Source organism: Citrus clementina, unplaced genomic scaffold (assembly GCF_000493195.1).
Source record: "Citrus clementina cultivar Clemenules unplaced genomic scaffold, Citrus_clementina_v1.0 scaffold_3, whole genome shotgun sequence".
In the NCBI taxonomy this organism is placed as follows: domain Eukaryota; kingdom Viridiplantae; phylum Streptophyta; class Magnoliopsida; order Sapindales; family Rutaceae; genus Citrus; species Citrus x clementina.
Window position 1 is genome coordinate 50,734,224 of NW_006262339.1, and position 14,456 is coordinate 50,748,679.

At 38.0% G+C, this 14,456-nt stretch overlaps 4 protein-coding genes across 5 annotated transcripts; 2 read left to right on the forward strand and 2 right to left on the reverse strand.

Annotated features, from left to right (window-relative positions):
- On the forward strand, positions 1–3,231 carry LOC18047750 (casein kinase II subunit beta-1). 2 transcript variants are annotated; one of them, XM_006445400.2, is made up of 6 exons: positions 444–526; positions 707–785; positions 1,507–1,725; positions 1,853–1,962; positions 2,050–2,215; positions 2,604–3,231. In XM_006445400.2, the coding sequence occupies exons 1-6, from the start codon at positions 524–526 to the stop codon at positions 2,732–2,734; spliced, it is 708 nt and encodes a 235-aa protein (XP_006445463.1). In that variant the 5' UTR covers positions 444–523; the 3' UTR covers positions 2,735–3,231. The 2 variants fall into 2 exon arrangements, with proteins under 2 accessions (XP_006445462.1, XP_006445463.1); XM_006445399.2 differs by lacking the exon at positions 707–785 and having other exon boundaries at positions 1–526.
- Positions 3,232–4,757: 1,526 nt separating this feature from the next.
- LOC18047752 lies at positions 4,758–7,867 on the forward strand. Its single transcript, XM_006445401.2, has 3 exons — positions 4,758–6,002; positions 6,622–6,883; positions 7,228–7,867. Exons 1-3 carry the CDS (start codon positions 4,963–4,965, stop codon positions 7,405–7,407), a joined length of 1,482 nt encoding a protein of 493 aa, XP_006445464.1. The 5' UTR covers positions 4,758–4,962; the 3' UTR covers positions 7,408–7,867.
- A 162-nt stretch (positions 7,868–8,029) lies between these two features.
- Positions 8,030–9,697, reverse strand: LOC18049751 (60S ribosomal protein L37a). Its single transcript, XM_006445403.2, has 5 exons — positions 9,527–9,697; positions 9,046–9,085; positions 8,538–8,626; positions 8,336–8,418; positions 8,030–8,254 (listed from the first exon to the last, which is right to left on the reverse strand). Exons 1-5 carry the CDS (start codon positions 9,527–9,529, stop codon positions 8,191–8,193), a joined length of 279 nt encoding a protein of 92 aa, XP_006445466.1. The 5' UTR covers positions 9,530–9,697; the 3' UTR covers positions 8,030–8,190.
- Positions 9,698–10,506: 809 nt separating this feature from the next.
- Positions 10,507–14,075, reverse strand: LOC18049752. The gene is made up of 2 exons (XM_006445404.2): positions 12,914–14,075; positions 10,507–12,748 (listed from the first exon to the last, which is right to left on the reverse strand). The coding sequence occupies exons 1-2, from the start codon at positions 13,946–13,948 to the stop codon at positions 10,871–10,873; spliced, it is 2,913 nt and encodes a 970-aa protein (XP_006445467.2). The 5' UTR covers positions 13,949–14,075; the 3' UTR covers positions 10,507–10,870.
- Between the last annotated feature and the right edge of the window lie 381 nt (positions 14,076–14,456).

The window sequence follows — 14,456 nt, forward strand, 5'->3', positions numbered from 1 at the left end:
GATACAACAAACAAAACAAAGTGGGGGGAGACAGAGAGACCTAAGAGGAGCTCGTGTGTGTTTAGTTTTTACCTTGGTTTTCTCCGTCTCTGAACTCAAATCAAATCTAGGGTTTCCCGTCTCCATCCCAAAAAAAGTGTCCTTTAAAGTAAAAAGTCCTTAATCTACGTAATCCATATACAGGTTTTTCTATGTGAAGTATCAAAGCTGGAATCTTTGGGAGTTTAGGGTTCTGAAATTGGAAAAGGAAAAAAGAAAATAAAGTAAAAAAGAATTGGGGCAGCTATGTATAGAGATCGAGGAGGAGGGGCGTCGAAGTCGGAGATAGTGGCAGGACCGTTGGATCGAAAGCGCATAAACGATGCGCTGGACAAGCATTTAGAGAAGACCTCCCCTTCTACTTCGAGGGCCTTGAGTTCTAAAGACAAGGAGAGGTTGTCCGTACCTTCCACTTCTGCCGGTAAATCGCAGCTCGATCACCGCGATTCTCGCTCCGCCTCTCTCCCCAAGAACAAATGCTCTGATGGTTAGTTTTTTGTTTCACTTTAGTCAGCTGATTTTCTGTGTTTGTCTGTTTGAAAAATGTTGGCGTTTCCTTTTGCGGGTTAATTTTCGATGTGGGATCTTGCATTATTTAGGATGCAAAGCTGTAACTTTTCAGCTAATTTTCTTGATAAGTTTTGTTGTTTTCGTTTTCTCGAGGTAGCTGAATGTAGTTATTTGTTGGCGCTGGAAGAGTTTCGCTTCTGAACTTTGTTTTCATTACCGAAGTGAGGTTGATACAGGTTTATGGGATCTGCATTTATTGAACTTTGTTATTTTAGTAATTGGTGATTCTTTTTTTTCCTTTTTTCTCTCTTGTGTTATATTAGCAAGAAGATATTTGTACTGAAATTTGTTTCTGAACATTGCTGTTTTCTGTCTTTATTATGCTTGAGAAAGCATTTGATATTTGAATTCATTAGTATGCTGATGGGACAGAAAAGTCTTATAATAAGGTTTTTTTTTTTGGGTATAGTATTTATAAGCTCCTTGATTTTGTTTTCAAGGTATATTTCATAAATGAGTTATTATGTTATTTATAGCTAATGTTGAGATAAAGGTTTTTTTACCACTTAATTTGTGATGCATATACCATGTTAGTGTATAGCTATGTTTTCTTGTGGGGGCAAAGGTGATATTTTGATGCTATTGATTATTGATATGGCAAAAGATCACATTTTTATTACTTCCATATGTAAAACATGGTGTGGTATCAGCTAATTATGATATTTTTGGTCATTTAAGGAATGAAAATGTTTAATATTTTCTTGGTTTCGAAGTAGAGTACCCTGGATTTTAAGCTGTTTATTCATGGTACGAATGATAAGTTAATATCTTTGAAATTGACTGTCATGTGGGACACGTTCAAAAACATAATTCTGTTATTTGTAACTGACTCAATTGCAAAGTTTGCTTCTCCTTACTTATCTGTTGATTATGAACATGTGTTTGCATTAACTGCAGAGGAATCTGAAACAGACAGTGAAGAATCTGATGTTAGCGGTTCTGATGGAGATGACACATCTTGGATCTCATGGTTTTGCAATTTGCGAGGAAATGAATTTTTCTGTGAAGTTGATGATGAGTACATCCAAGATGATTTTAATCTTTGTGGGTTGAGCAGTCAAGTTCCATACTATGATTATGCTCTTGATTTGATATTGGATGTTGAATCTTCTCATGGTAGGCATTTCTCTCTCCCAACCCCCTGCTCTTTGAATTCTGACTCTCCCTCTCATATCTTCCTTCCCCCCTGCTCTTTTGAATTCTGATATTTTTTTCAATCCATTTTTGGATGTGGACATCTCAGGTGATATGTTCACTGAAGAACAGAATGAACTGGTGGAATCAGCAGCAGAGATGCTGTATGGTCTGATTCATGTACGGTACATCCTTACTAGCAAGGGAATGGCTGCAATGGTAAAATTCAGAGTTTGATCATCTGTACGGGTGCATTGTTAATTTCCCTTTTTATTGGCAATTATGTTGTGTTGGGAACTTTTGCAGTTAGAGAAGTACAAAAACTATGATTTTGGGAGATGCCCAAGAGTATACTGCTGTGGGCAACCCTGCCTTCCTGTCGGTCAATCAGACATCCCTCGTTCAAGTACTGTTAAAATATACTGCCCGAAATGTGAAGATATATATTATCCTCGGTCCAAGTACCAAGGCAGTATCCTTAAAGTTGTTGGGTGTATCTAGCATTGAATGTTACATTGCATGGTTTGGCATCTGATTAGTGTTGTTTTCTCAGTGACTAACTTTCCATATTTTAACAATTGCAGTTTTCTGAAATGAAAGTTCGATACTTAATCCCATGATTTATGGGTGTGTTCCTTGTTATGCCCATTTTTTGACAGCAACCATCATAGCTGTGTTTCAGATTCCACAATTAGCACCTCAATTCCTCTTTGCCCATGGAGCTTGGGTTATGCACTGCATTATGTTTAAAAGTTCAACTGGTGATTAATTTCAAATAGATTGTGTGACAACACTATGTGCTCTCTGTGCACATATTTCTTTGGTTTGTTTAGATGTTGAACTTTCCTTGACGCATCAAGATATCGATGGTGCTTATTTTGGGACTACCTTTCCTCACCTATTTCTAATGACATATGGACACTTAAAGCCACAAAAGGCTACACAGAGCTATGTCCCAAGGGTTTTTGGTTTCAAGCTTCACAAGCCCTAACATTGGAGTTGCAAGTTGCGTTAGTGTTGAGAATTCCGGTGGCAGTGCATTTCACATTTTCTCTTTTGCCTGCCTCTCTACTGAAAGTATGCATGGCCCCAACAAGTGAGGTAAAGCGGGGTACTTCTGAATATATTACAATTGATTCGCATATGGATATGTTTAAATGCTAGATGGTCTTGGTTGAGTGAAACCTATCTTTGAATTTTATTCAAGAATTTAACTGAGCGATTGTAAGCTTATTTCCGTTTCTGGTTTGGAGATTGTTTGAAATGCTTTACTTTGTAGTTCCTGATATGCATTTTTTTCTTGGTGGTTGGGTAATGCATTACCATGTAATACCTCTTTTAAAAACTGGGCCGCGAATCTGTGTGACTGCTCCAACCGATGCGTGAAAATAATTCTTCAAAACAATGTGCTGTCAATAACTGTTTTTGTTTTACGCCATGGTGCAAGAGTACAAGAAGGGAAATAATAGGAGGATATTTAGAAGAGAATCCATTTTTTTGGTTTTGCATTATTTATTTATTTATTGCTCACTGCTTATGGTTATATAAAAATGCTTGTACCGTAGAACTGTACCTCTCACTACCATTTTTTTTTTCCTGATGAGCTCTCACTACCACCTTAGTAAAGTGTGTAACTTGAAAGAATTTATATGGATGGTTGGCATTGGATTATATGATAGATGGATATGAACTTTTTGTTCAATTGTTTGCTTTCTCTCATTCTCTTGTAATTGAAAGTTGATTAATTTAATCCCCACAAGTGGGAAATCAGTAAATTTGACCCCGTGCTTTACAAATTAACGAATGGGATTGTTGCCAAATCTGGAAGCAATTAGCAGCTCAAGTGGAGGAGGACCATCTCATTGCTTCTACGTTGATTTTTTTCCCCATTATGATTATAAGAAGTAAGCCGTCGTAATAATAAAATTGAAGAAAAAAGTTGTGCATAATTAAAAATGACGATATTATTATTATTATTATTTTTTAATTTTGCATTTACAGAGTACCGCTAACTAAATATCAGGCGTGCTTCTTTTATGCGATTGATTGTCATACGCTAGGCACTAGCTTGAAATCACAGAAAGCAAATATCAAACAATTTTATCGATAGAGCGAGAGACGTACGTGCTATATAGATGATTATATTTAGCCTTAATATGATGAGTAATATCTTTGAAGCCGGCTGGTTCCGGATCCGGTTCCCATCGGGCAGCAAACTTGTCGCTTTAATTTTATTAATTGCTAATCAAATAAAATCTAAAACTCTTTATTATGGCTCACTTTGGGAAATCAGATGTCTGGCCAATCCAATCCCCCAATTACCTCTTTTTTTATTTATTTATTTATATGTATACTTTTTTTGGGGGGGGGGGGGTGGGGGGTTTGCAGCAACAAGCATTGTGAATGTGATGACGAGGATGCTTTACATGGACGCCACGTGGAAATGGAGAATTTGATCGTCTAAACTGCGTCTTTTGTCGTTCTCCCCAAGTAAAGGGAGATGAGATGCTGTCGGATGATGAAAGCCCATAGCCTAAGCCCAATATGGACTAGCCATTAGAGCCATAAACGACGACGAATCGATGAGTTCAACGAGAACACTAGAGAGTGTCTTCACTAGTTTTTCGTTTGCGGTACCCTTTTCACGTCAACATCAAATATTACAATATTAACAATAGCCGTTTTGTTTAATAAACTTATTAAATTTCCTTTACTTATTTATGTAATTGGAACTAGTCAACGGCAAATTTAATGTTATGCAATGCAGATTTGGTTTAGCCTTGCCTCAGCGACTGATGTTTCCTTCCCTATAAATAAATGAAGCAGCACACATATAGTAAGTTGTTTAGGGAGAAAACAAAATAAATTGAAAATTAATTAAATGGCGGGCCATTTGTTAAAATAAATCAAATACAATTACGGAAAAGACAAGAGGAGGGCAGTTTAGGGAGAAAAATAATCCCTAGTTTTGAGTTAAATAAAACTCAAAACGAGAGGAGTTGGGCTCTGTGGTTCGAAATTAGTGGATTGCTTAATTACCATAAACTCGACGCAGAGACCGCTCTGAAAGTAAAAGCCTTCTATTTATATACAATTCTTCCGATATTATCTATCTATTTACAAAAGAAATTTGCCGAGAAATTACTTTTTTGAAAAAAAAAAAAAAAAAAAGAAGAAGAAGAAGAACGACGAAGAAAAGAATTTTGATTTTGTTATGTAATGCATCAGAAGAAATCAGAAGTACAGATCGGAAAAGAAAGCAGCGGCGTCTCTTCCGATTTCAACCCTACACCGCCTCTTCTTTCTTCAATTCACCAAAAGCATCAGCAGTTGTCATTCGAAACGACGTCGGTTAAGCACAACACCGGAGGAGACGATCATCATCAAATTCCCCAAATTTTGATCCAAAATGACCCTATTACCCCTTCGCCTTCACCTTACAAGCGATCTCAGCACTCGTCCCTCTCCAAGTCCCCCACCCTCTACCACTTAAACCCTCAATTCGATTCTCCGAATCCGCAGTCTCAGTCTCTGTTTTCCGTTTCGATTGCCGCCAAATCCGCCGCGTTTCGGTTGCTCCGCCGCTGCAAGCACCTCCGTCGTTTGAGAGTTCATTTGCGGCTGATTCTGTTATTGTCGTTGCCCTTCTTTTATTTTCTCGTTTCTCATCCGAGTCATTCGTTTTTTCTCGATTTCTTATCGGCTTTTGCCTTCTCCGCGGCTTTATTGTTCTCTCTCAATCTCGCTCTTCCTCGTCTGCCTTCCATCCGTCTGTTCTTCGCCCGTTCTTTCCCAATTAAGCTCGCTAATTCTTCCAAAATCTCGAGGCCGCCTCTGCCTGTGTTTTGGTCAATCGGGTCGAGGCCCAAGCTAGAAAAGAGGGGAAATTCGGGTTGCTGGGTGCAAGTTTACAGCAATGGCGACGTTTATGAGGGAGAGTATCACAAGGGGAAATGTTCTGGGAGTGGTGTGTATTATTATTATCTGAGTGGCAGATATGAGGGTGACTGGGTCGATGGAAAATATGATGGATATGGAGTTGAGACTTGGGCCAGAGGGAGCCGATATAGAGGCCAATATAGGCAAGGCCTTAGGCATGGATTTGGGGTTTATAGGTTTTATACCGGAGATGTTTATGCAGGTGAGTGGTCTAATGGGCAGAGTCATGGATGTGGGGTTCATACTTGTGAGGATGGGAGCCGATATGTTGGCGAATTTAAGTGGGGGGTCAAGCATGGCCTTGGCCATTACCATTTCAGGTATCTTTTTCCTTCCCTTATGGATTTAGTTTTATCAATTAATTGGGGTGTCTCGTGTTAATATTTACAAAGTTTTTTGTAATCGGATTGTTCTATTTGGTGTTAAAGTTGGGGACTGGTGGCCTTTGTATGTGCATTGGTTTTCATGGTTATTATTCTACTTTTCTGGTTTTTACTTTGATAGCATTGAATTCAATTAATGAAATGTTACTTGCATGGTTGGGGAAAGATGACTTACTTCATCTGCTAGAATATGATCAACATCGAAGTGATATTGATTATGTGATTGTGTTTCATTGGTTTCAAATTAGTGTTCTTATATTAATACTAGACTGTTATACCTCAGTGGATTTGCTGACAACTGTTGGATGATAATGCAAGTGAGCTTAGGTTTGATTGTAATTTTATTAATCAGTGGACAAAGGTTATAGTGATCTTGAAAATGTCATTCATAAGGATAATTTATGTTCATTTTGTTGGTCTGGATACCTTGCTGAATTTTAATGGATAGTGAGTTTAATGGTAGATTGTAGTCATTGTTTGTTCTCGTATTTTTTAATGCATAGGCATATGATTCTTTTTCTTCCCATATTGACATCCATGTTTCTTTCTTACTTAGAAATGGGGACACATATGCTGGAGAATATTTTGCGGACAAGATGCATGGATTTGGTTTCTATCGTTTTGCCAATGGGCATCGGTATGAAGGAGCCTGGCATGAGGGTAGAAGACAGGGGCTTGGAATGTACACATTCAGAAATGGGGAAACCCAATCTGGTCACTGGCAAAATGGAATTCTCGATATTCCAAGCACGCAGAATACGACTCATCCTGTATCACCTATTGCAGTTTACCACTCCAAAGTACTCAATGCGGTGCAGGTACTTGAATGTTCTTAGCCAAACTTCTGTTCATGACCACTCAGCAACTGTTGATGCCTAACATTTATTACAGCTTTATTGTTTCGTTGAAGATGTTTCAACGTTCCTTTTGTAATATGATTAACGTACATCTTCACTTTCAGCATTTTACTGATGTTAGAAAGATGAATGAAATTTTTGGATAACAGTCAAAAGTTATTTTTGAATTTTGGTTGTCTGAGGAAACCACACTGGGTTACACAAAACTTGTTAACATCATAATAACTTTCTTCAATTTAGTTGTTCGATCTCGTTCACTAATTACTTGGGGGATTTTTTTCTTATTGCTGTTGTCTTTTAATCAGGAAGCACGACGAGCAGCTGAAAAAGCTTATGATGTGGCCAAGGTAGATGAGAGAGTTAACAGGGCTGTTACAGCGGCTAACAGGGCAGCAAATGCAGCTAGAGTTGCTGCAGTTAAGGCTGTCCAAAAACAAATGCATCATAACAACAGCAAAGACGGCATCCCACTTCCCATTGTATGATATATACCTATGTGCATCTCATATAGTAATACAATTGTCTACAATGACTAATGAGTCATCATCGTATCTTCATCATCTTTCTTCATCAAAGGGACTTCAAATTTTTGAAGTCCCTGCATTAATGATATTTGCTTCTCAGAGTCGGATGGTGGAAGAGCACTATATTAGGTCTGTCCTAAAATCATCTGTTTAGAAGCATTCCCAGACTAATCGGGAATGGAGAGAGAGAACAGAGGCGACGGCGATAGCTTGTGCGTTTAGATAATATTTGCCTTTTCCATATTCTTAAGAGTTTTGTAAAGTTAGATGTAATGTAAGAGCTGGAGCGCTGGTAAAAGACCTGCGGCTCAGCCTTTGTTGTATTTGAACTCCTGGTTCTTCCAATGAAACGCGATGGATGCCTGCCTGTATCTTGGGGAGTTAATGGGCTTAATCCAAAAGGATAATCAACCTATGCCTTTGAAGGAATTGATTTCATTTCGCTAAAATACAAGAGCAAATATCCCATTTTCCCTTTCAATTAGAGCTAGTTTCTTATAAATGATTACTAATTGTGGAAATCGCTTTTCATTGTCGCCCTTTTCAATAATTATAGCCTTGAAGCAACAGATCATGAAGTTACCACCACAAAACTAAAAGTCCATCAAATCTGTTTAATAAAGAGATTCAAATTCAAAACTTTTTAAACCATATATCCAAGCGTAGAAATTGTTTTAGACAATCCTGCCCCAGGAATTACTCCTATCACAAATAAATGAAAAAAAAGATAGATTGGCAACAAAATTAACTCTCGGTCTGTTCCCTCAGCCTCCGAATTGTACTCCTCACGGTCACAGCACTAGCAGTACTGGAAAGGCACATAGGACAGAATTTAGAATCATTTAAATTGTATAATCAAAGTAAAGATGACACCTGATGAGAATCTTACTTCAAAGTGTAAGCACCTCCAGCTTTCACCTTGCCACAGTCTTTGCAACCCCAGATTCCCACAGCCTTCCTCTTCACAGCATACTGCCAACAGCAAGGAGTATGTAAATATTTAATACATCCACAAGCAAAAGAGTCATTGAACCATGAGCATAAAAAGAAATGAAAAAGGATAAAGAGCAGCACAGAGGGGAATGTACTACCTTCCCACAGAATTCACAGAAGTACTTGCTGTGTTGACTGACCTCCATCTTCTTAATCTGCTTACGCAGACTGGCACCATAACGGGTACCTGGAAAAGAATAATAACTTATAATTTCAAGATCCCAAAGCCACACATGCAAAAACAGACTAAAACATCAAAGCTAGGGTAACAACAAGCTAGAGAGAAACCACCACAAAGCTTTTCATGATATGGTTCCTATCATAAATTTCTGTTTATATAATGCCAGTAGCAAGCTTTCTTGAATTAACATGTGAACAACCCACAATTCACGCTCAAAGCCAAACCAAACATTTACCTCTTGACAAACTAAATAACTTCTTGGCAAGTTAGATAATGAGACATAATATTTTTACCTCCTATTGATATAAAGATATCCCAAGGTTAGAAAAATAAAATGAACATCTAAAGTTTACTTCACCATAACATCTATACTTGAGGACACTAAACAAACCACAAAAAAAAATAAAACTAGCCTCAATACATACCATACTTCCCAACAATTCCTGCCTTCTTGGTCCTCTTTGTCTGCAAAACCCGGCAGAATGGAATCATGATCACAAGTATTGGAAAGCGAAAAACAAGACCAAAACCACAAATCATCAGTATCAAAATCATAAGTATTGGAAAGCGAAAAAACAGAGATTAAAGAAAGTTAAGAGAATCTAAAGCCTTTGACAACCAAATATCGATCGAAGGAACATAACAAACTGGAAGGTGTTACATCAAAGAAAGAAGCATTGCAGCTCGAGAATAAGTACTAACTAAACACATCTAAATTCTAAAAGCTCCAACGCTGGATTCAAAATCTAAGTCGAGTACAATCGATCCAATTATTCTTACTGGATTTGCGATGTATTTTAACTTGATAATAAGAAAACTTTGATTTTCACCCAAATCAACAACATAAATTCACAAGAAGAGAATAAGTAAAATAAAATAAAAAAGTATTAAGAGATAAAGGGATACCATTTTGCAGAAGCAGACCAGAAACTCTAAAAATCGCACTTGCTGCTGCTGAGAATAGAGAGAGATGAGAGTAGCCGAGCTAAAAGCCCTCGTCCGTTCGTTACTGTGGTAGTGGTAATTTATATATTTTGATAACAAACGCAAAAGATTTTGCCCTACGCCCGACCCGTTAATTACTATAATCATTTTCGCTTTGACCCGTATTGTATACTTACTGGACCTTATTAACAACAGAGGCGGCCTAGTATTCTGTCGGCCCACCACGACATTTTATTTTTGTTTTTTTTTTTTACTTTTACATACTAAAATTCAGTGAATTTAATTTGTTCCAAAGATTGTTTTCTAGGGGACCGTTGGCGATTTCTTTTGAGGACATTAAAAGTAATTTTAAATAGTTAAAAGTTATTTAGTATTTGATCATTTTTTTTTAAAAAAAATTCATCTATCCCGTAGCATATTTCGAAAAGAAAGAAAAGAGTAGTTTTTCAAAATCTGATTTTAGAAATTAGTTTTATAATTAAAATTATATATATATATATATATATATATATATATATTCCTCACAAATATTAAAAAAATATAAAATCATCCTTATTCAATTAAGAAATAAATTTATTAAATTTGAAGAGATTATTATTATTACCAATTATAATGAGATAACAAAATCTATATTTTTTGTTTATTAGTGACGTCCTTTTAATTTAATTATACTTAAGAGAGAATTTAATATTATAATTTTAGGGTTCTTTGAATTAGTATTAATTTATGAATCACAAATTTAAGTTTTCATTATTATTTTTCCATTATTTTTTAAAAATATTAATTTATTATTACTTATATATTTATTTTAAAAAAAAAGAGGACCAGGCTTGGCTCACTTTTTTTTTTTTTTTAATCTTAAGCCGTTGTCCAAGCCACCGGCCTGGGCGGAGCCGATCCAGACCTATTTACTCACCCGAAAACCACCTGGCGTGACACCATTTCAAACAAATCTCGAATAAACCAAGGATATTAACATACAAGAACAACACAAAACACATGATTTGCTTAGCCTTGAGAAAGGATATTAACATTTCCTCAAGATTACATAACTCAAGTTACTCAACCTCAATCTTAGTTTTGCTTATCGGGATGTAACAGAATCTGAAACCGCGTTATTTTCCAGATCTCCATGTAGTATCTTACATTGACGTAGGCTAATTACTGCTTGGCCCCTGATTTCATTCCTTCATTCTCTTAAATTCATTTCTTTCCGGTCTTACTTTTGCTTTCATAACAATTCATCAAATGTTGAGATGTGATACCATGGCACACACGAGAAGAGCTAACCTGTCACTGTTTACCTTATACCTGGACCCACCACCAGATTAAGACCACTAAACAAAGGTAATAAATTATGTTAAATATCGGAGTGCCCAAAGATAAACCCCTAGGACCAAAATCCATAGGAGCCCTCCTTGATGAAGAATTCATGCTTGGACCTCTGGCGAGCCTACTAGCTTGTGCTTGCCGTTCTTGAGCAGCATCTCTGTGCACTTCCTCGATCTTTTTCGGCCCTTCAACTTTCCTCCTCTGCTGCCATTTATTCTTTCTCAACTCAATTGAATCCTTCAACATAAGCCTAACCCTAGAAGATAGTTTCATGTTGTTTGACAACTTTTCCATTCTGTCAAAATAAGCATCCATATGCTCTTTGGCCTTGGGGTGATCGATCATCTCTCCTATTGTGCTCATTAATATACACAAAGCCTCAACATCCTCCTCGTCAGGATTCTCATACTGGCCCAGCAACTTCTTGATGCATTCATGCATTATTCTCTCAGTCAACATTTTCTTCTTGTACAACTCACCAATTAGTCTAATGTTGCCTAGCCATCGTCTTCGAGCCTTGATTCTCTTCTCTTCTCTTTCTTCCTCGGTCTGCTTAATCTCCCCCTCTTTATCAGCTTTGTTAGCTTCTTCTTGCTCTCTCTCTCCTCTCTCAAATTCCTCTTGGCATTTGTTCAGAAGCAGTCTCTTGAAAGTAATTTTTTCATTGTCTTCACTGAAATCAGGTAACTCTCCAGCAAGAAAATAACAGAAGTTTGCATACATCTCACAGAAAGTAGGCTCCATTAAAGCTTTGTCAAAAATTTGATAGATCACACCAGTGAGTGTAACAGCATTGTCGATGTTTACTGCTTTTACTTGCTCAAAGAGTTTCTCGAAGTTTTGAGGAGTTAGCTTGTTCAAAATAGCTTTCAGCTGCCTCTGCTTGGCCTCTTCCCCATAACCACGATTTTGATTAGGCAATCCTCGGAAACTACCCATCTGGGTAGTAGGGGAAGATAAGCCCCTAGGACCAAAATCCATAGGAGCCCTCCTTGATGAAGAATTCATGCTTGGACCTCTGGCGAGCCTACTAGCTTGTGCTTGCCGTTCTTGAGCAGCATCTCTGTGCACTTCCTCGATCTTTTTCGGCCCTTCAACTTTCCTCCTCTGCTGCCATTTATTCTTTCTCAACTCAATTGAATCCTTCAACATAAGCCTAACCCTAGAAGATAGTTTCATGTTGTTTGACAACTTTTCCATTCTTTCAAAATAAGCATCCATATGCTCTTTGGCCTTGGGGTGATCGATCATCTCTCCTATTGTGCTCATTAATATACACAACGCCTCAACATCCTCCTCGTCAGGATTCTCATACTGGCCCAGCAACTTCTTGATGCATTCATGCATTATTCTCTCAGTCAACATTTTCTTCTTGTACAACTCACCAATTAGTCTAATGTTGCCTAGCCATCGTCTTCGAGCCTTGATTCTCTTCTCTTCTCTTTCTTCCTCGGTCTGCTTAATCTCCCCCTCTTTATCAGCTTTGTTAGCTTCTTCTTGCTCTCTCTCTCCTCTCTCAAATTCCTCTTGGCATTTGTTCAGAAGCAGTCTCTTGAAAGTAATTTTTTCATTGTCTTCACTGAAATCAGGTAACTCTCCAGCAAGAAAATAAAAGAAGTTTGCATACATCTCACAGAAAGTAGGCTCCATTAAAGCTTTGTCAAAAATTTGAGAGACCACACCAGCGAGTGTAACAGCATTGTCGATGTTTACTGCTTTTACTTGCTCAAAGAGTTTCTTGAAGTTTGGAGCATTTAGTCTTCCTATGTCACCACGACATTCAATATGCAATTTTAAGTTTCTCATCCTCTTGCTAAGCCGTCTTTTCCCTCTGTTATCTGATCTGATTTCCTGATAATAAAAAGCACAGGCAAATCACACAGTTTATCCACTAACCCACTAACAGTAAATGTTTTATCACTAAAGAATTCCAATCAAATCATGCAAATGTAAGTGTCGCTAATATAATGATTAGTTCATGGAAGTGTATAATCACTACTACAGAAGAGAGATAACCTTATCACGTGAATTTCGATGTTTCTTGTCATTCCTCTCATGATTATCATTCTTGAGTTCAGATTCATCGTCAGGCAATAAAGAATCCACGAGGTCTTCGCCAAAATCATCCACATCATCGCCACCTTGACTATAACCAGGGCCATTCTCCCTCCTCTTATTGCGCCCCAAATGCCTTCCTCGACCTTCTCTACGCAAATCCAACAAAGACTCTTCAATGTCTAAGGCTGATACTGAATGAAGATTAATTCCAGAAGGAGGACCAGGATGATCAAGCTGTCTAGTGAGCCCTACACCATTACCACCTTCAACAGCAGAACTAGTAAATCTGTTAGTCATATCAACATTATGCTCAAATCCCCTTCTGCTATTACCACTGCCAGCAACTCTTGCCTTGTTCGAAAAGCCAGGAGGCGGTGTTGAGCCATAATGCTGTTTGCCAAGTCTCAAATCATGTTCTCGAGAATTCTCCAGATTCCTGTGCTGAAATGAATTCGGATTCGAAATAGAACTTGCTCGGGGTTGGTCAAATTGACTGTTCCTATCCAAATTGTATTTCAAATTATCTAAAGGATTCAAATTCAATAAGCTGTCGGGTTGGACCTGGAAAGAACCAAACCGCAGATTCTGCTGCTGCTGCTGTTGGTGATTCGGTTGCTGAATAAGATTATGAATTGCAGCATAATTGGCGTTAGACAACCCTAGTCTCCCCAAATCCTCGCACAAGAGTCGTTGCTGATTTTCAGTAGAAGGAGAAGCCCAAGGGTTTTGAGGAAACCCTAGGAAATTGAGAAGGAGAGGAGTGCGGGGCCAGGTCGGAGGAAGATCACCGCCGTTGGATGGCCACTGTGGCGGGAAATTTATGGTGGGGCCTACAGCCGCAACAGCAGGATCGTTGGGCAGGGATGGTTGTTGCGGTGGAGTTTGATGTGGAGGAGCTTGGGGATGCTGCTGGGGCTTTTGGAGGAGAGATAGAAGAAATTCGCCGCTGTTACAGGCTGGCGTAAGCGGCGATTCACCGCCGCCGCCGGTCATAGCAGTGAGGTTGTTTTTTACACTTACACTGAAGCGAGTAAACGGAGAAGAAGAAGAAGAAGAAGAAGAAGAATGACGCGAGAAAGCTTTCTGAGTCTGACTGTGATTTGTTGGTATTTCTTTTAGTTTTACGGAATTATTGTTACTCTATTAATTAAATAATTTACTTCATCGGCAAGTATTAGATTTTTCGCTACTCGCATCTGATCTGAAGTGGGTCCCGGTTATTAGATCAGCGGAAGATTCGTAGACCACGCTACAACGACTTGTCGTCCGTCTGTGTACTATTTGTCATATGTTTGTGGATTTATGATTCTATTCTATTTCTCTCTTACTTATTCATCAATAATAATAATTATAAAGAAAAAAAAAATCAATAAACGCTTGAAGCCTGCCTGTTGAATAACTGCCGAAGAATCGCAATGCCAAATCCAAGTGGAAGGCATGATCAACACACTAATAAGTATTATACATGTAAGCAAGTCTAATGACAAACTTGAAAACTTTC